The sequence below is a fragment of the Pterocles gutturalis genome, unplaced genomic scaffold, assembly GCF_000699245.1.
Source record: "Pterocles gutturalis isolate BGI_N339 unplaced genomic scaffold, ASM69924v1 scaffold3994, whole genome shotgun sequence".
NCBI lineage: Eukaryota > Metazoa > Chordata > Aves > Pterocliformes > Pteroclidae > Pterocles > Pterocles gutturalis.
This window is the reverse complement of record NW_010133002.1, coordinates 126240-148635: the sequence shown is the minus strand read 5'-3', so window position 1 is coordinate 148635 and position 22396 is coordinate 126240. Positions and strand designations below refer to the sequence as shown.

The window sequence follows — 22396 nt, the reverse complement described above, 5'->3', positions numbered from 1 at the left end:
CCCCCCCTAGTGGAACCGGGCTGAAGTGGGGACCTCCTGCGTGCCCTCCGCGCCCCACCTTGCCTTGCCTATGGCTGTCTTCCATACAACCTCTTCTTGTTAAACCTCTAATAAAATAAAAATTATTTTCGGTAATTTTTGAATTTTTTTTAGAATAATAACATAGCCACCAATAGATCTTTTTGAAATGAAAAGGGTCTATTTTTGAACATTTTATTGTGCTTTTACATTTATTTTTCTGAATATAGAGCTTCTTTTGTATTTAGATGTGGTGCAAATCTGCATATGGACAATATGGAAATTCATATGTGCTGTCCTTCAGTGTCTTCATGTTAATTTGCTGTGTTTGCAGATGACACTTTTTCCTGGCCACCAAAACCACCCCGGTTAGGATTGGGATGTTAAAAAACCTATTGGGCATTTTGCCCGGTATCAGTTATTCTTCTTGGCACAATCTGAAAATTGTGTCTAATATCTGTCTGCAGCCTTGGTTTGCAGAGCTGCATAGAAATGTGAGCTCGTAGTAAAACTGGTAATTAACAGGGACATAAAGAAAGATTACATTTCAGCATAACATTTAGAATTAAGATAAAGATTTTGGCTTGAAGACACACAATGTTTCTGGTGTTGAATTATGTTTTAGGTCTTTCTGTACTGCTATAATAGCCTATAATATCTCCATGTCAGCAATTGCCATGTCTGGAGACACCTAATTTTCTGAGAAGTCCCTTAATTGCTTCCTGCTGTGACTGCGTAGGACCATGCTGGTCTTGAGAGCATGAAGCTGCTTGGTGCCTGAGTCTGTGTAAGGAAGGCATCTTTCTAAGCTAGAACAGGAATTTGAATAGGTTGTCTTTGTCGTGATCATCAGTGTGGTCACATTGCTTAGCACTGCAATGTTGGGATCCTTTTTATGGATTTGATCCACAAAGCTCATTGCTGTCCTGCTTTCCTGAATATTTTTATTATGTTCAGGAATGAGTCAGGCAATTATGCTATATTTTTTATGCATTCTTTCATTGCTTTTGTTATCACTCCTGGCAATCAATCATAGGTATATGTGAATAAACCTTCCTCAGGACAATTTATAGAATAAAAGAAGCAATATGCTTTTGCCTACCGGTCCTGCATGGAGAGTTCGCAAGGGAGCCAAAAAATAAGTTTCACTCACTTTTAAGTGCATAGAATTGCCTTAAATGTGTTTCACTAGATTTCATGAATATTCAGAATAATTATATACAATATATAGTCGATTCCCAGTTGCCTGCCTGACGTTAAATCTACACATACATACTAACAGAGCAAAACACTTTTTAAAAAACTCATGGTGAGTTGTCACAGCAGACACAAGTGGTAGAAGTGAACAGTTTTATGATGGTATATAACACCAGGGCTTCCAACACATACGCCAGCACTTTTCAGATGTAGGCTACAGGTCAAGCAGATTGCATATCAAGGACTTTTACACTAAGACTTCTACATTTCCATTTCAAAGGCTGGTAGAGACCCTATTTGTTCTTGATGTAGAATTCCTACTTGAAATCAAATGGTATTGAGGGCAGGGAATAAAAGTTGAATAAGTAATGAAGATCTATTTATGTGCCGTGGAAGGAAAAAAATCGTGCAGGTGCATCAGTATCACTTGACTCTACATGAATTCATAAAAAGGTCTGTGCTTTATGTAGTGGTTTCATGAAGTAAGCCAAAGAGATTTTACTTCAATTTTAGCATTTTACTTGCAGTTTACAGCACGTTTCCCATTCCTGTACCTAAGATTAGCCCTCATTTTCCATCTCATTTGGCTAATCAGCAAGATCTTCCTTTATCATTAAACATTTTTGGCAGTTTCTTCTACAGTTATCAGCTTAACTGGCTTCATATCTGTGACTGCTTTCCAGGTTTCAGAAAAGGAATTTACCTAGGAGTATAAACAGTGACTAAAGAAGTTCATCCAAAATGTAGTAAACACTCACAGTTTCCATAAACTAGTGTGCAACGGGTGGCAAAAGGAGTTCTCCGGTTCATGTAGATTGTATCAGCCCGTGCTGTGCCCATCTGAAACTGTCAGAAATAAATACGCTTTCTTCAACACCACATTATGAATACTTAATCCATCTTTAAGAGTATTTTTGAAAAAGATGTTAAGAAAAGCAAGTTATCAGTGTTCAGGATTCTAAGTTTCCAAAAACGTAAAAGCAGTTTTCTTACACAGTGTGTTGTGAAAGTCTTTGGATTTCTACCTTGTATCTTGCAGTTAAAGAAACTTAAAAATATATATATATTTATACTACACTGATGATCCACACTTCCTCAAATATCATTTTTGAAGTATTATTAATTTAATATTTTTATTTTACATTTGGTGGAGACAATGAACTTTTGGATAATTCAGAACATGAAGAAAGACAGTTCTTGCTTACTGCTTGGACAATGTGCATGTTCTTCTGTATGAACAGAGGGATGGGCAGTCAGCTTTTCTCTTCCAAGCCTTTTGTGAGATAGGCAAGAAAGGAAATTTACTGTTTCACACCTCTTTTTTGTTTGTTTGGTCTTTTTGTTTGTTTTATATGTTCCAAAAATACAAACTTGGAAAAAAAGCAATATTTTCACAAGATTGTAAAACTACATTGGCAAATTCTTACTATGTGAATTTTGTATTGAGAACAAATTTCTAACGTACAGCTTCAAAACACAGATATATGTGAAATATATTTAAATATGTATCAAGTATTTTATATATCTGTGATGTTTGCTTCCTGAAACTGTGAGCTTCTGCACTGAAATTGAGACTTACTTAATTAAAACAGTGGGAAAAAAAGGACACTTGCAGGGTGAAAACCTCACTTTCTGTCTTAGTGGTTTGAGTGCTTGGCGGAACAGAGAAAAGTCAGAGTCTTGTTCCACAGGAATTGTTTCTCTGTGTGGCATTAAACTGCTAGTAGCAGTACTACAAACCATCTCTCAGTCATCATACAAAGTTTGTTTGGCTTCTGGTTCTCTGCATGGAGGAGGGAGCTCAGGCTCCCCGGGAGAGATGTCATTCTGCTCCTGGAGTTTCTGGGTCATTCTGCTCCTGGAGTTTCTGGGCACGCTTAAAGAAAACAGGCATAAAATTGTGAGGTTTAGCTACACAGTTGAGGGTTCAAGCCCTGGTTAAAACAGAAGCCTGCTAATATTCTATAAATAATGTCACAAATATTTTTTTCTTAATTATTTCTTAGGTTAATGATATTTTCAATTCTTTGTCACAGAATCATAGAATCATTTAGATTGGAAAAGACCTTTAAGATCATCATGTCCAACCAAAAACCTAACACTGCCAAGTCCACCACTAAACCATGTACCTAAGTGCCACATTTTTGCAAATAATGCAGCTTTATCTACAGGAATAAAAGATGCATCTGTTGCAGTTCTCTGTCTTGATAATTAAAGCAGTGGCTTGGAAAGCTAAAGATACTGTTTTGAACTTTACACTCTCAGCAGGGCTTGCAAGCAAGTTTACCACTTCAGGGGCAAGTGTTCTGATCACAAAATAATTATCAAAAACCCGAGCAGTGGCAGGAGCAGAATCACAAGTGGCCTCAGCCAGGAAGAGGAGCACAGCGTGGGAAGCCCCATGTGGCAGCCCCTCCTGAGCTGCTTCAGAAAATAAATAAGTGGCAAAATGGGGCCTCTGTAGGGAGGGAGGTTGGGGTGCCTCTGGTTGCTCAGGGTTTCTGGCCAGAGCAAGGATGGTCAGGGGGCTCCAGGCAGCAGAATATGGGGTGGTTATGGGCAGGTGCTGCTTGAGCTTTGCAGGAATTCATGCTTTTCCAGAGCTTGGTAATCACTGGGGGAAGGCTGCTGGGCCAGAAATCAGGACTTGTGTGCCTCAGTTCCCCGTGTCTGCAGTAGGACGTAAATTTTGTATTTATTCTCATCCTCAATGCTTATACTAAATTGCCCTTAAAAAGCACTCATGTAAAGACACAGTTTTTTTCATAGGAGATAGCATCTTACTCACTTTGCCTACCAATTTTTACTTAGATTTTAGACAGAATAATTTGCAAGATATAATCTTGATAGGCTGTGAGAACACTCAATTAATTCTTAAAATCTTATCTTCTGAAAATATTCTGTAAATATGGACTAGTCTGAGATTATTGGTACCCATTTTGGTTTTTATTGTGATCAAGTTTACAAGAACTATGCTTATGGATAATATGTCAGTGCTAGTTTTGAGGGCAGGCAATTGAAAGCTGTTTCTTTTGAATGCAGCCTCTGAAAGCTGTAAAGCTCCTGGGTTTTATTATTCAAAGTTGACACATAAAATTAACCCTTAGTTTAATGCTCAATACATTACAACTAATTTTTCTCACTTTATTGAACTGATTTTATTCTGTATGATATAACGTAGGTTGTATTAAAGCTTAATAGCTGCAAGATAGTTCTCTCTTATGTGTTTTCCCCTATGCACGATTCATGTTTGTTGAACAGTGCTAGCAATAGCTAACGACCAGTTCCCAGCTGGAATTGTGGAGTCAGGGACTGTGATGTTCTTTATGCCTCGTTTGTACATGTCATCAAATTACTGATACACTGTGTAACTTGGCTATTTTTTTTTAAGTTCAGTTAGTTTTACCATTTCTGAGAAATTAAATAAATGAATGTACATACATTTAAACTCAAAGCAGACTACTGCACTTGATGCTCTTCACAGCCTGGGAAAAGGACTCATGGATTATACTGGAAGATCCCTCTCTGGGAAAATCTTATAACAGAAACTGCTAATGCCAGTAGATTAATTTTCCAGTTGTTTTCCCAAAGCTATTCCTATGGGAAACCCTTAATGAGTAGTATATATTTAATCAGTGTGCATTTTTACTGTCAGTCAACCCTATTCATAATTTTTAATTGCTTTTATGTAAAATTTCTTGATGTCCAGTTCTTTGCAGACCCTTTCATGTCTACAGGATAGTTAATCCTTCAGACTGCCAAAAGAAAGAAAATCATGTTCTTAAATGATTCTGACCAACATATATGCAGCTCTATAGCAAATGGCAACAGAGTGGTGTGGGGAAACCTTGAAATGTTCACGTCCTCAAACACCCCTATGATGCTATCAAGAAACCCAGGGAGTGTGCCTCAGCCTTTCAGTCGGGCATATCTCACGCACCCTGCCCGTCTTTCAGAAATCTTTTGAAATAGTGTATTTTAGACCCATTCTCTTACGTGACATTAAATTTCTCTTGCCTGCAGCCCAAAAAACATAAAATGAGCAGACAGCTGATCCTCTTTGTTTCCGTGGCAGTTGTGTGGGAGGAGACTTTAAAATGACCAGCATAGGCTGTCTGCAGGTGAGCAAACGCAGTCACTCAGGTAAATGTGAATGAAATAGTCAATCTAAAAATTATTGTATCATCTACAGAAAAAGGCTGCCCACAAACATTCTCTAATCTTGTGATGAATTAAAAAAAAAATCATTTAGTAGTGTGATTAACAAATCTTATTCAAAGGTACGAATAATAAATGAGAGCCTGTAAATAATTGATTCTGGTTCTGTTTCTATGTAGAAAGTGGTACAAAAAAGGGACTTATTTCCAAATATTAAACAATTTGTAGACTGACATAAATAAAATGTCCATTTTGATCTTCTGGATAAAAGTACTTTTGGTTAGACTTCAGTGCTTATTTCAGTATTGAAGTAGCTCAATTTAATTCACTGTAACCAATGATATTGCCTAACTAAACACAAAAATATTGCTCTGTGACTAAAACACAGTGCCTCCCATTACCAAATTCCTTCAAATGCCAAGTGAAACTCTGGAAGGATTTAACTGAGAAGATCAAAAATAAAAACTAAATAAAACCTGAGGATACTCTGAGGACAGAATGGAAAAAGTGAGATTTCTTGAGGGGAAGGGAGCTCACCCATTTCCCCTTTGCTCTTCTGACATGGCCAAAGTAGCCAAACTTTTTGTCTCTTGGTTCAGCCATATGTGGAAAACTCATCAATCTCTACCAGATTTCAAAGGCTACCACAGAAAGGCAGTTGCTGTTTGTAAAGCCTGAATAATAAGTATTAGAATGATGTCAAAACAGCTCACTTTTTCTAAACATCCAAAGCACAACAATTATTTCACAACTGATTTTCTGTTTGGTAATAAAGACAGTTTTTTTAATCAATAAAGGTATAAAAGTATCTTCAACGGGGTAGGAACCTGGGGGAGTTACCTATTCTGGTTTTCTTCTATTTGTGCAGGTTTCTGTTTTGGAGTTTGACTGTGTAGCCTTTATTTTCATTGCTGGGTAGTATTTAATGTGTGCAAATTTATTGGATTCAGTGAGATTACCCATCAGAGCAAGGAGCAGCGGTGTCAATATATGTTCTGAAGTGTTGTTTCATTTCATTGCTAATGTATGTGGTCATTGCAAGACTCCCTGAAGAAATTTAAAGACTGTTTTGTGAAAGACTACGTTACTTTCACACTATGTTAATATACGGTTTGGAAACCTGAAATGGCCACATTTGTCTTTAAAAACTCCCATCCTTTGGAACCAAATGACTGTAAAACCTCACCACCAATACAGAGAAATAAAAACTCACAAAATACCATGAGACTATCTCAGTGCAAGATTTTTGAAAGTGAAATGCAAAATAAAATAAACAAAAAGCTTAACTGACATTTAGGAGCCGATATAATTCATGTTTATTTTCACTGTGTACAGAAGGTGGAGCCAAATTCATAAGGATCTGTGAACTCATATTTCATTCTTTGTTTGAATGGTTTTATGGTGTCTTCCTAGAGGGGCAGCTACCTCAGAGGAGACATTGATTGGAATCAGTTACAATGTTGCGATAAATCCTTTTCAGACCAACTTTTCTGCTGTTTAAGCTGTCTGTAATGAGGTTTAGGAGTTCCTTGGCATGGCTGAAGAGCAGCTGAGCTTCCACGGATTACTCTTCTCCCTTTCTGTACATCAGTGAGCCAGGAGGGAATTTGTATTTCTAAATGTAGCATGGGAAAGTGAGCAATCTGAGTTATCACCATTAAAAAGTTGTGGTAGAGATCTTAGTGGTATGAAGTGCCCGGCACTGACCAGAACAAAGAATAGAAAAGAAGCAATCGCCCCAAACTCTGTACACTGTGTTTTCCTTCTCTGCAATCCTCATAAATTTTAAAAAGAAACACTCATTTAGCTGTTTACACTGCTAGCTGATATTGCAAAAAACAACTAGAGAATAAAACAGAATAATTTTGGGCTTAAAGGATGGAGCCTAGCATTAAGAAATTTTACGCCTAATCCTGGTTGTGCCATGATTCAGAAAAGCTGCTGATATTCTCCATGACGAACTTCCCATCTCCATAAAAGACCTTAAGGTAATGTAACTTGTTCTATGTTAATATTCATAAAACACTCTGAGATTCTAGACAGATGACTGTACAACAGTGCAAAATATTTACAGAGAATAGTGACCATTTGCTAGTCTGAGCTCTGATCCGGTGGCATCTGTCACTGAGAACTTCTCCACACTTTCATCTGAGGTGCTTCAGTCATGATGTGTTTCCAGTAGAGTCTCTTTTAAAATAGTATTTTTCTTTTGCAGGCAGATCAGTAAAAGCACAATCTATCTCACGCTGACTAAGTCTCCTTCTCCCCTGGGGAATATCTAGCCTTAGTAACCCCATAGCAAATGAATCTGAGGGACCAGTTTCAACAAGGAATGGCAAGTGTGCTCACTAAGAGACAATCTTGTGGTTATCCTGCTTTTTATTATTACTATCCGAACAATTATCAGAAAATATTCTCTTACTTGCTGTGTGCTGTGCCAGACAAGTGGGAACAGCTACTGCCTTGAGGGATGGCAATTGCCTTTAATTGCCTTTGCTTTGAACAAGTGATGACCCTTTGAAACTTGGGGAGGGCTGTGTTTGGCAGGCCTGAAGGTGCTGGGTGCAGCAGCTTCCAGTGGGCTCCAGCCCAGCTGCCCCAGCTGGCAGAACGTGCAAGGGCTGTGGCCAGGAACTTCAAAGCTGTGTTATATTTCTACATGATGTAAATGCCTTAAACAAGTGAAAACCACTGGCTGCTTTAAAAAAAAAAAAAAAAAAAAAAAATTAGTCTGCACACTTATGTGCTTAGGTAATCAAGAAATACTTTGTTATTGTTCCTTGGACAGTCTGAGAAGCTTTACCTCAACAGGGCATGAAACAGGCCCACATATTATTCACAAGTCTGTTTTTAAAGCCAAATGTGTGAGAGTGGGTATTGGTGAAAACGTGACGAGGCTTACGTGCCACCCAGGGACGTGGGTGACTGCACACCTGCATTGAAAGGAACCCAAGAAAATATGTATTGTTGCATGTGTACATTCAGCTCAGTTTACCGTATATTCCACACAGTTTACTCGGTCCATGGACTCCTCTCCCAACTTGCGCAGGATGAGGACAGGGGTGTGCACAAGAGTACTGGGAAGTGAATTTTGCAAACAAATTGAAAACGAGTGAAGACATGCTATTTGTCTTAAGAGTTCCATAAATCACAGACATCCTTAACTGGGAGTAGATCATGAACGGCACTGGTATCAATGGGAAATTTTGTAATGGTCAAAGGACTGGGGAGCCTTCCAAATGAAACATTCACTAGGGCTTTCCTGGCGAATCCGGATACTAAAATATTTTTGAGGAAGTACTTGGAGGCGATACGAGGAAAAAGTTTCTGTATAGAATTCTGTACTGTTGTTCAGGTAATAAATAGAAAGAAAATGGGGGACTGAGTTCTGTATTAACCGTGAATCTGTGTCAAAGGCTGTAAATACTAAATAATCAAATTTATGGTTCCCTTTGGTAAGTCTGTGTAGAAAAGCAGCAGCAGTACTATGGGCTCTGAACTATTTCACCAATTCAGCTGAGGATTCAGTAGAGAGTGGACAGAAATCCTGTGGAAGTCACCCCAAGGTTCAGTTCCAGAGATGCACTTGGTGGAGCCTGGGCTCCAGCACTGCGTCTGGGTTGCAGTGTGAACATGCCTTTACGGATTGTGCTGTAGCCTGCCAAACCAAAGACAAACAGGTTCTGCAGTCCTAGCATTGCCACGCTGAAAGAGTGCTTCACAGCACAGCACTGTTTGCTCCAAAAGCCAAAATGTCAGGGGATGGCAATAGAGGTCCCAGAGAGCTCTGGACCCCAAAATCTTCAGTTTCCTGGTATAAAAAGAGTCTGTATTCCACAAGGCTTCAAATCTAACTGTGATCTTCTTATCTGTCTCTTAATCCATAATTAAGAACAGATTTGCAAATATCTCAGGTCTGACACTCCCCTGCTTTCCTATTGAACACAGCTTCAGTTGAAGAGGGGTTGTGTGTGGAGACATTTGTTCAATCTGAAAAGCTTATTTCCACTGTGATGGAAAAGAGTGTGAGACTTTCTGGTAACCTTGTGAAACGGTAGATCATTGCAACACCTGAAGCTGAATATGTTCTGGTAATAGGCTGTGAAACGTGATCATGGAGATGTATTTCCAAACTCTAAAAGACATTACCAAGGCATTTTTACCAATTCCTTATTCTACACAGTATCACAGTGGAGACTTGAATTACTTTCCCTTTTCATGTGGATAATGCTGTAGCAAAGCCAAGTGTTATGGTTATTATTGCTGCAAAATTATTCTTTCCTTGTTACTAACATATAAATTTTAGTTTTCCAAAGTGTGTTTTAAGAGTGTTGGACTTCTCACAAACACTGTTTGTTTATTTAAGAGGAGAAATACTTCTCAGTCCTTGTTTTAAAAACAGAATGCTTGAAAAATTGCAAAGCCTGTACAGGAAGATACATGGAAAAATGCAAGATCAGGCAAGCTGGACCCTGTGATCCTGCTGGCTTTGACAGAGAACGATAGCATTGTATTCTAGCATGGTATAATTCAAAGGTTTTTTCCTGACATAATTCTGCTTTCCTAAGGGGCAGGTGACATCCCAAATCTCATTGTCTGAGCATTGGCACGCACGTAGCCATGTTGGTAGCATTTTGTACTTTGCTCTAGAATAACCACTGTTTTTTGGGGCAGTAGCAGTAGCATTATGTGTACTCTGCTCACTGTCTATACCACAGTCATGAAGGCAGTGAAATGCTGTGGTTTGTATATTACAATGTTTTCCTTATCAAGAAGAAGGGCCCATAGCGTGTTAAGGACAAAGCCAAATTTCTCCCATGCTGTGAAGAGAAAAAGCAACCTTAACACTCAGAGAATATGAAGAAGAGGTTTCTTTCTGCCATATGGCTTGGACAACTGGGAAAACTAAAAAAGCTGTCAAAACTAACAGCCAGTATCAAAAGAAAAGGGGCAAGCTAGGGAAACCAGCCATCTGGGTCTGTAGCTGAAGGAAAGAGAATGGAGGTGTACAGTTGCAGTGTACTAGCTCCTTTTCTCAAACAGGAGGCAGTGTGGTCCGCTACAAACATGTCCAGAGCAAGAATCAGGACCGTGTGTTTGCTTCCCAGCTTCAAAGCTCCCTGCTGAGTATCTTTCTACAAAGATCTTGTCTTAGTTCTCTTCTCCAGAGAATTCTGTGTGAAAAGCCGTAGGTAAGGGCCATGAAAAATAAGCAGTAGCATCTAGGTTGTGTTGTAGAGTGTAACATTCATTATTTCAAGAAGAAACTGTACAGAGGACCTTTATTTGGGAACCTCTCAGTGGCCATTACTGGACTCCTCCCCTCCTTTATTGCCTTTGAAGAGCAAAAAATGTTCATCCATGCTACTGAGCCCAGAAATAGCCCATGAGACTAACATGAATTGAAACTTAAATGAGCCTGATACAACCCAAAATGTGAAAATTCATTGAGAGCTATCTAACCACAAACTCTTCTAGAGAAGCTCTTAAACAGCCCCACAGAGGACCTAATACCCCCTGACACAAACAAGTACAAGACCAATTCCTAATGCAGCTTGGACTTCATGTGTGAGGAGCTTAACACAGGCAGAGAAAGAAATTAATCTCTGTTCTACAGAGGAGGCATCTATCAAGGGGTGTTTAACCAGGGACTGGTCAGGAGCAAAGCCAAACCAGTTTTGTTCTATTTGAATAGATCAGTTTTAGAGCATGCTTTTATTCTCTAAAAGGTGCTCAAAAATTATCAGGAGCATTTCTTCTCACTATTGAAGATTGATTCTCTGTACTATGCTTTATTTTCTGAAGTTTCCTGGAAAGAGTTTCCTGAAATGTGAGATCATTTCTTCATTTCTCCCATGGGATGGACACATGCATACACACACACAAATAATAAAATAAAAAAAAAAAAAAAGTGTGATGGGTATCTCCTGTAGAAACAAGCATTCTTCTCCTGGTGTGTACTTTCATGTGTGCACGTAAAGGAAATAGACCTACGTAAACAAAGCTGTGTTCACAACAAAAAGTAGAGAGGGCTTGAGAGGGCTTCCTCTCCTGTGTAGTGGCAAGGAGGGAATGGAGACAGCAGCTATGCGGTCCAGCCCCAGCATTCAGGAGCTTCATGCTGGTTATCCATTAATCCCTTTAATGCATTTTTCCCTCTCCCTGTAGCGAAACTCCTGGTGCACACCAGAAAGCAAAGTTGTTTCATCTGTCCCGGCCAAGCCCAGATCTGAGTGAAGTGCCACCCAGGTGCCCTCAGTGACCGAGGGGGCGTGGGGGTACAGGGTGGCTGCTGACTGCCCTTCTCTGTTTTGTTACATCAGCAAGAGTGGACTTTCATGCCTCCGCTCTCTCCTTTTCCCCGGGCTGTTTTTTTGCTGTGCCTTCAGTTCTTTCCCTCCTCCCCCACCTCCCTCCTCCATTTGCAGAGCGCCCCTCCTCCCGGGCTGCCACCCCTCCGTTTCCCCTCCTCTTTCACGGTCAGAGGCTTGAAAACTTGTTAAAAGCTCTCCCAGTGTTCCAAGTTAGAAAAAACTTTTACAAGGTATCAGCACTTTTCTTTCATTAGTGGGGAAGGAAGGATGAAAAATACAAAACAGCAGTAGACTTTTAAAGTTTAAATAGACAGGTCTGAGTGCCTGAACGTGCTCTCTTCCATTTTACTTTGACCCTCCAAAGAAGTATTCTGATCCAGTTTCACTGCTGATCCGCAAGGGTAAGTTGAAAGTTTTCTTTTTTTCATCTTTTTGTGTATCACTTTGTCTGAAAACACTTTTTTTCCCACCCAAAGAATTTTGTGTTATTGCGCTGATGGTTGAACTGGTTTAAAAATGTACGTCTGTGAAAGCGTTAAGTTCTCTTCAAGTGCTGAGTTCAAACTTGTAGGAATTCTTTGCTTCCTTTTGTCGTATTTCGGTACATTTCTTCAAATATTACACTTTTACAACTTCTAACCTTGTTCCACTGAAGGAGGAACTGCAGTGAAGTTGCGACTGCAGGGCTGACGACTTGTTGATAGTGTTTGGGTGAAATCGCTCCTCTGTACTTGTCTCGGACTAAATGAGCTCCTTTAAAAAAAAAAAAAAAAAACACACAAAAAAAAAAAACACCCGAGGTGTGCTTCGGTCTCCTCTGTTGCACCAAAATCTCTTCAGAAGTTAGGAACAGGGAGACCTTGTCCTGAGCGCGTCGTATTTCTGCCCCACACGTTCTGCTTTTTTATGAAAATCCTGAATGATGCCTAATAGTTTGTGCAGAACAAGGTTCTTAATTAGGTGCTTTGTTAAATGCTGCAGCTACTGAAGTGCTGACTTTCACGTGGTCTTCCTGATAAGTTTTCCCCTTTTATTTTAAAATAGATGTGATAAAATCCAGACGTAGGTTATGGATTTTTAACCTGGTTTGTATATAGTTACTCTGTTTTAGCAACCTCGGTGAGGGATTTTAGAGAAGGAATGTGGGATATCATGATATGCCTTACCACGTTGGCAGTGTCTGTGAAAGTCTTGGGTAGATATAAATGAAAAGCTGTCTTGGAAGAACTGTGCAAGAATATTCACAATATGTGTCGTAATCCCAATATGACACATTCCTTTTATATTACCTTGAAGGCTTGAATACCAAAATGCAGAGGAAAAGAATGCTTGAGCAGCATCTCTTGGAGAACTAAAAAGCTTTTTACATTGCTAACTTGGAGTGATTACTTATCACAATTGTTGCCTGCTGCTTGCCAGTAAAGAGCAACACGAGGAGGCAGGAAAAAGAGCTGAAAGACGAAGCATGGAGTTTATCTTACCGAGTAACACGTTCTCCTCTTAAACAAGAATATTGTGCGCTTACATGCATCCTCACATTTTGCCTTGAGATAACGCCATGAAGTGGCATATTTAATTTGAGAAATTTCATTTGATTTTGTATGTGAGATTTATGACAAAAACCTCTGGTAATGGGGACAAAAATGGGCTTAGGGACGCCTTGTGCCTAGCTTCTGTGGGTGTCTGCGTGTGTGTGCACGCACAGGGAGCGAGCCGAAGGACTTGCGTGAAGCCTTTCATCCTGCCATTTTTAACATCTGGACAGCACACTACACTGCAGAATTTAAGCCTCTAGTCTTTGGGATGTTTACTGAAGTGCTTCCTTGAAAAACTTCAAAGCCAAACACTGGCGCTGACCCATGATACCTAGGAAACAAGCGAATGGGAGAGGGGTGAGCCGCAGGCTGAGTTCAGGAGAGGGGAGAGAGGGACACGAGGGATTTGATTTGCGACGTAAATCTGAGTGGTCATACATTCAGCAGCGCAAACAGATTCAACACTGTGACCTTATCTCAGGTCTTATTATGCAAGCCCAAAATATTATTTTTATTTGTCTCTGAAATTAATGTTGGTTTAGGCCAAGGATTCCTGTGGGCATGAGGAAGGTTAGATGACATTGAGCAACGTCTCTCTTTCATCGGATACGTTGCTGTCCTTCCCTCATTCCCTGGCATTGCATCCGCATGTTACCCACTGAATTTATCTCGCACGGAGGCACCTGGTCTCTTGTTTATGCCACACGTACCTTTTAGAAATCCAGATTTCAAAATCCACAAGCAGGAGCATCAGAGGGCCACGAGGCCCCCTTAGGGAATTCAGCACTTCTCTTAATTCCGAAGTGAGTCAGGAGAGGGGTGAATCTGGGCAGTAGCACAGAAGGTAGACCTGACTTGTACGACTAGACGATACCTAACAAAGTGCTTACAGTTGCCTTGGGTCCTTTTGCAACTATGCTTTAGAATTAAATTAGGTGGAGAGGGTACAGCAGGGGAGAGGCGAAGGCTATGGACTAGTGGCTGAGCACCAGCAATACTAGCAGACAAGGAGAAAAGCACATAGTTGTGACACATTGAAATTCCAGTTACTGCAACCATTTAGTGCGTAATCTTTGTCCAGTGGATGAAAGGAAAAGAAGCTCATCTGCAGACCTGCAAATGAACTATACCTTTCCAGGGGAATGTCTGGATGGCATCTGATTATTTTTGTAAGATTTCAGAAAACTAGTCTTCCCTATTCCACCCCATCCAAATCCCACCAGTTGTACATCTCAGCTGCTTTCTCTGCAATGCTGGTTGCTTTCAGGAACTTACTCAAGTTGATTGATGATCAAGGTCCAGAATCTTTTGTTGGCTATTTATGTGTGTGTGAACACACAGAAAAAGGCAGGAAAGGTAGGAAATCCAGAACTTTAGCCTGTTTCCCAACTGCTTCAGCTGCAAAATCCCGTTTTAGATCCCACTCTAATCCTTACTGCCCTTCCATCCACTAGCTTGTGACCTTCTAACACTGTAGTCAGACCTGGGCATGTTACTGCAGCACTGAGTTTGTGTTATTCTTCCTGGAAGATATGAACCAGATGACATGATGAATGCTGTCCATAAAACATAGTTCTAGAATTTCTTAATTGTGGCTTACAAATCAAATTTCTTATATATGTGGTCATCCAAAACTCATGCAGATGAATGCTGTCATATCTCCTGCTGTTCTATGTCTTTTTTTCCTATCTTTACCCACACACAGTAGGACCTGGAAGAAATCCATCTTTTAAAGAGTTTAGTAGGCCGGCATTAGTCCATCTCACAAAAAGGTTATAATCCTTTAATGTAATAATCAGTAAGAAGTTGTGAAACGCACGTACTCGCCACCAGCCATATCCTTAAATTCCTGAAGTACTGAAATGGTACCGGTCAATCAGGTCAACCTGTGCCATTCAGTGGACTCATTAAGGCGTTTGGAAGTATTAAAAGCAGTTTAAGTCCAGAATGCTGAAGAACTATTTTTAAAAGTTATCTTCCATCCATTCCAAGCTATTTACAAAGCTAGAATACTTAAATAACTGTTTGATACAAAAACTCTTTTTTATATCTAGCAAACAGATACTGTAATCAGTTAATAAAAGTGGTGCCCTTAAAGTAAACAAGTTAGATCTGATGAATGAATTTTCTCTACAACAAAACAAAGTACTGTGTTTCATAAAGCAATAGAATCCACTTAAGCAAAGGAATAATATATTTGTGCCACTGCGTTGTTATCTGATTAACAGTACAATGTTTTGAATTGATGTGGGGTTTTTTATCACTGGCAAAGGCTAGCGTGTAACTGATCTCTTTAAAAAAAAGTTGCTTTTCAAAACTATGTATGAGTAATTCAAGCATGGAATGTTTCCTCCTGGAGTTTATATTGCCAGAGGATATAAATGAAACAGCAATTTTGCATGCTGAAGCAAATTAAAAAATAGGTAGTAAATTCTCAAAATATTGCAGGTGTGGGATTAAGTAGGTCAAAACTGAAGTAAATCACATTGCATTAATAAACCAGAGGGGAGAGTAATTAAAAAACAAACAACACATAACTGCCTAGAAATAACATGTCCTCTGTTTTCTTAATCAAACTTTCAATCTGAAATAACATTTAGACAGTAAAAAAATACGTTGAATCTGAGGAGAGCCTGTTAATGCAGTAGTTTCAAATCGTCAGAAAGCTGACTAATTAAATCAAGAAGTTGTTACTTGAAAAAGGCTCCTTCTGTCCCCTTCCACTTCTAGGGCATGGAGCAAATAGCTTGCTTTTAAAACAAACTTCATGTGTTGTATAGTTACAGGCTCTGTTTTAACAATCCCAGCCTGAGGAGGAACGTGGTCACATTTCCTTCCAGCCTTTCCAGAGACCTCAGCGCTGGTGTGCCCGGCTGCTTCTCTGCCACCTCCGGCCCATACAGACAAACTAGCCTTCCTGGGAAGGACTGCAGCTGGGGATGGCTGAAGGGATATGTCAGAGATAAACACACTGCGTACTCCTCCCAGCGGAGGCTTCCAGATGTGAAAGTCTGAAGCAGGCCTGATCCTTTGATGGGGCTTCATTCACGTGAACAACTAATTACGTGAGGAAGGGTCTGCAGGCCGCTGTCGGTAAGCCTCAGAGCAGGCTGACTAAGCAGACTGAGGAAGTGGCCCTGGGGTATTTTTTAGGGGTTCAAAGATAATTGGCATCTTGGAGCTATCAGAGCGAGTACTCTAAACACTTGTCTCTCATTACTCTCTGATGGCAGGAACGGGGTGTTTTTATTTGGCATCTATTGTTATGATTGAGTTTGCCAGATTTATAATCTTGTGTTTCCAGTGACTCACTGCTTCTTGAAAGAAAATCTCCTTGGTGCTAAAATTTCCTATTTTATGAATTATCCACAAAGGGCTTTTTCTATAAATGACCTTCACTAGGGAATATATCCATGATGCGGTGGGGAGGAAATCATTTGGACATTATTAAAACTATTAGTACCAGGAAGGGATTACTCAGTATGCACGGAACAAATACCTATACCCAGCAGCATCTACTTTAAAAGGAAATTTTGTCATTATTTTTCCTTTTGAGTGCCCGATTTCACATGCTTGTTCATGTGGGGCAAGTTAAAAACTTAAGTTTTTACACAGCTAGGATTGCTGTTCTTGAGTTGATAAAAATCCGATAGTGAACTTTGTTTTTCCTACGAATCTTGAACATCAAGTAAACCATTTAATTTCTTTTATGTCATCCTGTGTATTTCCAGATATCCCCGAGAAGCTGCCTGTGTCTCAGAAATGCGCACTTTAAAACTCAAGTCAAGAGAGGCAATTTAAATTTGCAGTGTTCAACACTTGGAATGCAAACTGCATGCCAGGAGTTGCCTTAAAAACAGAAAGAGCTCATTTACCTTTTTTTTCCTGCTAAATCTTTTTTGTTTCCCCTTTCAAAACAAAGTGAAGGAATTTAAATACAAAAAGATGCAAATACAAAGCTGAAACTACAATAAATTAAGCAAGCCACAGATAAACAGAAAACCAGTTCCTCCAATATGGTAACATGAGCTTAGCTGTGCTTCATATATTTTCTATTTTCGGTTCCTTCATAGAAGTATAGGTAAAGGATACTAACTTTGATCTCTGTGCTGCAAATACTAATGTATAAACTTTATTTAAATAAGTTTTTTTGGGAAGTTGAGTAACTATAGTATAAAATTTGCATCATTAGGAACTATACTCTTAAATGTATTAGTGATGTGCAAGAGCTCAGTTTAATGTTGCTGTAGGAAGTTTAGCACACATTTTGCAGTGATAAAATTTGTCCCGCTTTTAGCTGGGATAGAGAGAATTTTCTTCTCAATAGCTAGAATAGCACTGTGTTTTGGATTCAGGTATCCAACCCTAACACTAACTTAGGATAACTTTTTCAATTTAGGTTATACTATGTTTTGCTTTCTTATTCTCTTAAAGAGTAAACATTAAAATTGCCATGAACAAGCCACACTGAAAGAGAAATCTTCCATTTATTCGTAGCTTTTCTCAGGCAGGGCCGCAAAGTACTTGCACACCCTGCCTCGGCGGTGTGTCACAGTTGTTTCCTGCCTGGAGTAGGTGTAGATCACTGAACTGAAGCTGACACCAAAGAAGCTGAGCCAACCATGGCAGCAACCAAGGGTTGTCATGGACTTATTGAAAACTGGAGTTAAATTAGAAACCTCTTTCTTCACATCTATGAGGCATTATATGTCAATTTCTCAGATGTCCCACTCCTCCTGAAGACTAAAAGTCTGGTTTCTGCTTAGATCCTGTAAAACACGAGTTAAAACAAAGCTGACATCACTGCTCTATTAGCATTGACCTGTCATTCAGTATATCAAAGGCATTAAAGCTCTGTCTTAACCATTGCTTTTTTTTTCTTTGTGTCGTTCTTTAGCCAGCATCCTGTGAAGATGGGTGATTGGAGTGCCTTGGGAAAACTTCTTGACAAGGTTCAAGCCTATTCTACTGCAGGAGGGAAAGTGTGGCTGTCTGTCCTCTTTATTTTCCGAATCTTGCTATTGGGGACAGCAGTCGAATCTGCTTGGGGAGATGAACAGTCTGCTTTCCGGTGCAACACTCAACAGCCTGGTTGCGAGAATGTCTGCTATGACAAGTCCTTCCCCATCTCCCATGTACGCTTCTGGGTTCTGCAGATCATATTTGTGTCTGTACCTACCCTTTTGTACCTGGCGCATGTGTTCTATGTAATGAGGAAAGAAGAGAAGCTGAACAAAAGAGAAGAAGAGCTCAAGGTGGTCCAAAATGATGGTGTGAATGTGGATATGCACCTCAAGCAAATAGAAATTAAGAAATTCAAGTATGGGATAGAAGAGCACGGAAAAGTGAAGATGCGTGGGGGACTGCTCCGTACATACATCATCAGCATCCTGTTTAAATCTGTCTTCGAGGTGGCTTTCTTGCTGATACAGTGGTACATTTATGGGTTTAGCCTGAACGCCATCTATACCTGCGAGCGAGATCCATGCCCACACAGGGTGGACTGTTTCCTCTCCCGTCCAACTGAGAAAACCATCTTCATCCTCTTCATGCTGGTTGTGTCCTTGGTGTCTCTTGCCTTGAACATCATCGAGCTTTTCTACGTGTTCTTCAAGGGTGTCAAGGATCGTGTGAAAGGGAAAACCGACCCCTACTCCCACAGCGGTGCCATGAGCCCTTCCAAGGACTGTGGCTCCCCCAAATATGCTTATTACAATGGCTGCTCCTCACCGACCGCCCCCTTGTCTCCCATGTCTCCCCCAGGGTACAAGCTCGTTACCGGAGACAGGAACAATTCCTCCTGTCGTAACTACAATAAGCAAGCTAGCGAGCAAAACTGGGCCAACTACAGTGCAGAGCAGAATAGAATGGGTCAGGCTGGCAGCACCATCTCCAACTCGCACGCCCAGCCTTTCGACTTCTCTGATGAGCACCAGAACACTAAAAAACTGGCATCGGGACACGAGCTGCAGCCCCTCACCATTGTGGACCAGAGGCCCCCCAGCAGAGCCAGCAGCCGAGCCAGCAGCAGGCCTCGACCTGACGACCTGGAGATCTAAGCTTCTAGCAGCAGTACTTGCTCAACTATGAAACGACCTGCATTGGAAGATGCAGTCAGTGCTGATCTTGTTCGAGTGGAGGTGGTACTTAACAGTCTCAAGCAGGAGATTTTAACAATCATAAACAAGTGAACAAACTTTTAAAATACTTGCTGGTTTTTGGGGGGGATGTGGGGTTGGTGAGGGGTGGTACAGTACACATTGGTATTTAATGTAGCTGGTTTAAAAAATTTAAGTACTAAAAAAGAAAAAAAAAGGAAAAAGGTAGTCAATACTAAGGTAGGGGGTTGTTTTTCTAGAAAGGCTGTAAATATCTGAGTGTATGTGTATGTGTTTGTTTCTAAAGAATCTTCTGTAATGCTAAAACCCAATAATAACTGAACTCACATTTGTCAGGGTGAAGTGCTGCCTGAAGATGAAAACATTTTTCCTATTCAACAAGCAAAAAAGTCCAGGATTGCCTCTGATCATTTCCCTGTCGAGAACATTCCATTCTTAGAAAGTGCACTTTGAAGGTAAACTTTCCTATGTGGTCCTCCAGCTTGTCAAAAAACTCCTGTGAGGACAATCTACAGCCTTTGAATCATTCAACTCAAATTTCAGACATGGCCCACCAAGAAATACTTTGGTCACTTGCTTTTCCAGCCCTTCATGCAGGTAGATTGTGTGATGTGCATAACTGGGTGGCTCCACACTTGTAGAACCAGCAACCACACTCTCTTGCCCACAGTGATATTCGTGTGCTGCTCTCGTACAGTCTAATTAGCATCATATAAAACCCAGTTTGCTGCCACTTGCAGATTTAAGCGTTAAGACAGGCAAGCAACTGCCTTTTAGTGAATTTTATCACACCTTTATGTATATGAAGGGTGTACGTATGTGTGTGTATGTGGAGGTAAAGGTATACACAAAACACCCTCAGAAATATACATTAAGAAGTAAACGCACACAGATTACTTGCAGTTGACACTTTCTCATGGATATTGTGAAGATGTGGGCCACTGTGGTGTTTACATTCTCTGATTCCTTCAATGCAAGTGAAGCACATGTCATTCTATTTTTTTAATTCTATAGAATATTTTCCATGTATCCTGAATGGATGCTTTTTTTAAAATAAAAAAAAGAAAAGGGCCTAATCCTGGATGTCTTGCTCTGGAAAATCTCTCTTTTAACTCAGTGAGAGTTTTGCCTGAACGAAGGCACAGGATCAAGCCCAAGATGTAGCGAACCATGTTCTTGCTGGCATGAATGATCTTCTTTTGTAGAAGTTAGGGGTGGAAAAGACCCATTAGGTCACCTCGCCAATCTCCCTGATAGGTAATAATGATGCTTGAATGATAGAAAATGTAGTACTGTAAGCAAGCTTTAGTCTTTTATGTGAGAATCTTAGAATAAATGCTTTGTGCTGGATTAATAATAAAATATGCCTACATGACTTTTGCAGTAACTGGTATTTTTCTTGTTCTAAATATTCATATTTACTGAACTGTAATGTCCACTCCGAGTTTGACACTTAGGTCTTTCTAGATGGCTCTAGCAACTTTAGTGTTTACACTTAGATTTTGTTTGAAATGCAAGTGAAGTTGAAAGGATTTTTAAAGAGTACAATTCTAGCTAATTTATTTGAAATATATGCTAAAGAAATCTACCAGTTTCTTCAAATGCATAGCCTCTTAGCTGAACACGGATTGGCTAAGGAAGTACATAGCTTGGTTTCATTTTGCAGCAACACAGATAAAACGTTTCATTTAATACATTATATTAATTTGTTTGACATTCCATGTTAAACTACTGTTGTGTTCAACTTCATTGCATGTATGCAACCATAGTCCATCGGATCATGTTGTCTGGAGAACATTAGTCAATAAAGTTTTAATTTAGTATAAATATATTTTTAATTGTCTTTTACTGTTTTAAATATCTTTTGTTTCAGTCATATAATCCAAACTCCTTCCTTCCCTCTTTGTTTTTCCCCAGTCACTCTGCATTTCAGCAGTATTCTGGATTTAATCCATCTGGATTTACTTTGAACTGAAATTTCACGGGACCAGATTCAGATACCCTCACAACACTGGAAAAACAAGCATTGTTTGTGCCACTCCTGGAACAAAGTCATACTCGGCATGAACTACTATATTTCAAAACTTGCGATGAGCTTCAAAAACTATATACTTTTTTTGCAAGCTATTATAAAAAAAGATAGCAGTAAGATACTACCACATGGTTTTTTTCAAGCAATTTTCATATCCGGCCTAGATTCAGCAGTATGACATCATTGCCTCTAGTTTACATTTCCTCATGTAGTCAGATTGCTTGCTGACTGACAGTTTCAATTTTTGGAATTAAATCCCCATTCCTTCAGAGTCAATGGGAGAAGGGTACTGATTTTGATAGGGGATTTCACATACTGTTTCACACACTGTTTACTGCTTCACCATTTAGGTCCCTGTTGCTAATGAAGACATTCAGTCCTTGTCTTTCCAGCATCAACTCTAAAGGAAAGATGGTTCCTTTCCTTTTTTATTTGAAAAAATCAAAATATAATGGTCATGCAGTTATCATACAGCTTTCTGTATGGTTTGCTTGTCATTTTAAGTCCAAATTCTTCACCCTCCTTTTAGTAAAGAAGGGTAAAAATAAGCAGGACAGTGGTAGTGGATTTACAGCTCTGAGAGATAACTACAGAAGCACCGGCACAAGGAATGACTCCTTGAAGTATTCCTTAAATAATAACAATGAGTCATACTTAGGCTGTCTTGTCCTAGTTCGTCTGTACAAAGGGAAGGGCATTCCAAGCATTTTGTGAGGATCATCTCCTTGGAAAGGTGGATACAGAAACATTCAGAGAAGAGCTCACCCTGAGACAAAATCTAGTGTCTCCTAGACAGGCTGATTGTCAGGTACGTCCCAGGGACTCAGTTCCTTAGGGCATCTTGGACATCTGATACAAATTAGTGCTTCACAGCCAAGGCTTTCTTGGGTGATTTTTTTTGTTGGTAATGCATGTGTGTGCATGTGTAAGGTAAAGATATTCCATGGGCCATTTCTCCCACCGAGATTTATTTCTGTGGGGTGAATTTATTACACACTTCAAAGTCATCACAGTGACATAATT

General features: G+C 39.8%; 1 protein-coding gene across 2 annotated transcripts; it reads left to right on the top strand.

The window, feature by feature from the left end:
* Positions 1-11852: 11852 nt before the first annotated feature.
* Positions 11853-19527, top strand: GJA1 (gap junction protein, alpha 1, 43kDa). Of its 2 annotated transcripts, none has more exons than XM_010081054.1 (2): positions 11853-12088; positions 18120-19527. In XM_010081054.1, the coding sequence occupies exon 2, from the start codon at positions 18136-18138 to the stop codon at positions 19279-19281; it is 1146 nt and encodes a 381-aa protein (XP_010079356.1). In that variant the 5' UTR covers positions 11853-12088; positions 18120-18135; the 3' UTR covers positions 19282-19527. The 2 variants fall into 2 exon arrangements, with proteins under 2 accessions (XP_010079356.1, XP_010079357.1); XM_010081055.1 differs by having other exon boundaries at positions 11858-12088; positions 18124-19527.
* Positions 19528-22396: the final 2869 nt, after the last annotated feature.

Excerpts from the sequence above, each read along its gene's own strand:
- GJA1 (XM_010081054.1), top strand. The coding sequence starts at position 18,136 with ATGGGTGATTGGAGTGCCTTGGGAAAACTTCTTGACAAGGTTCAAGCC.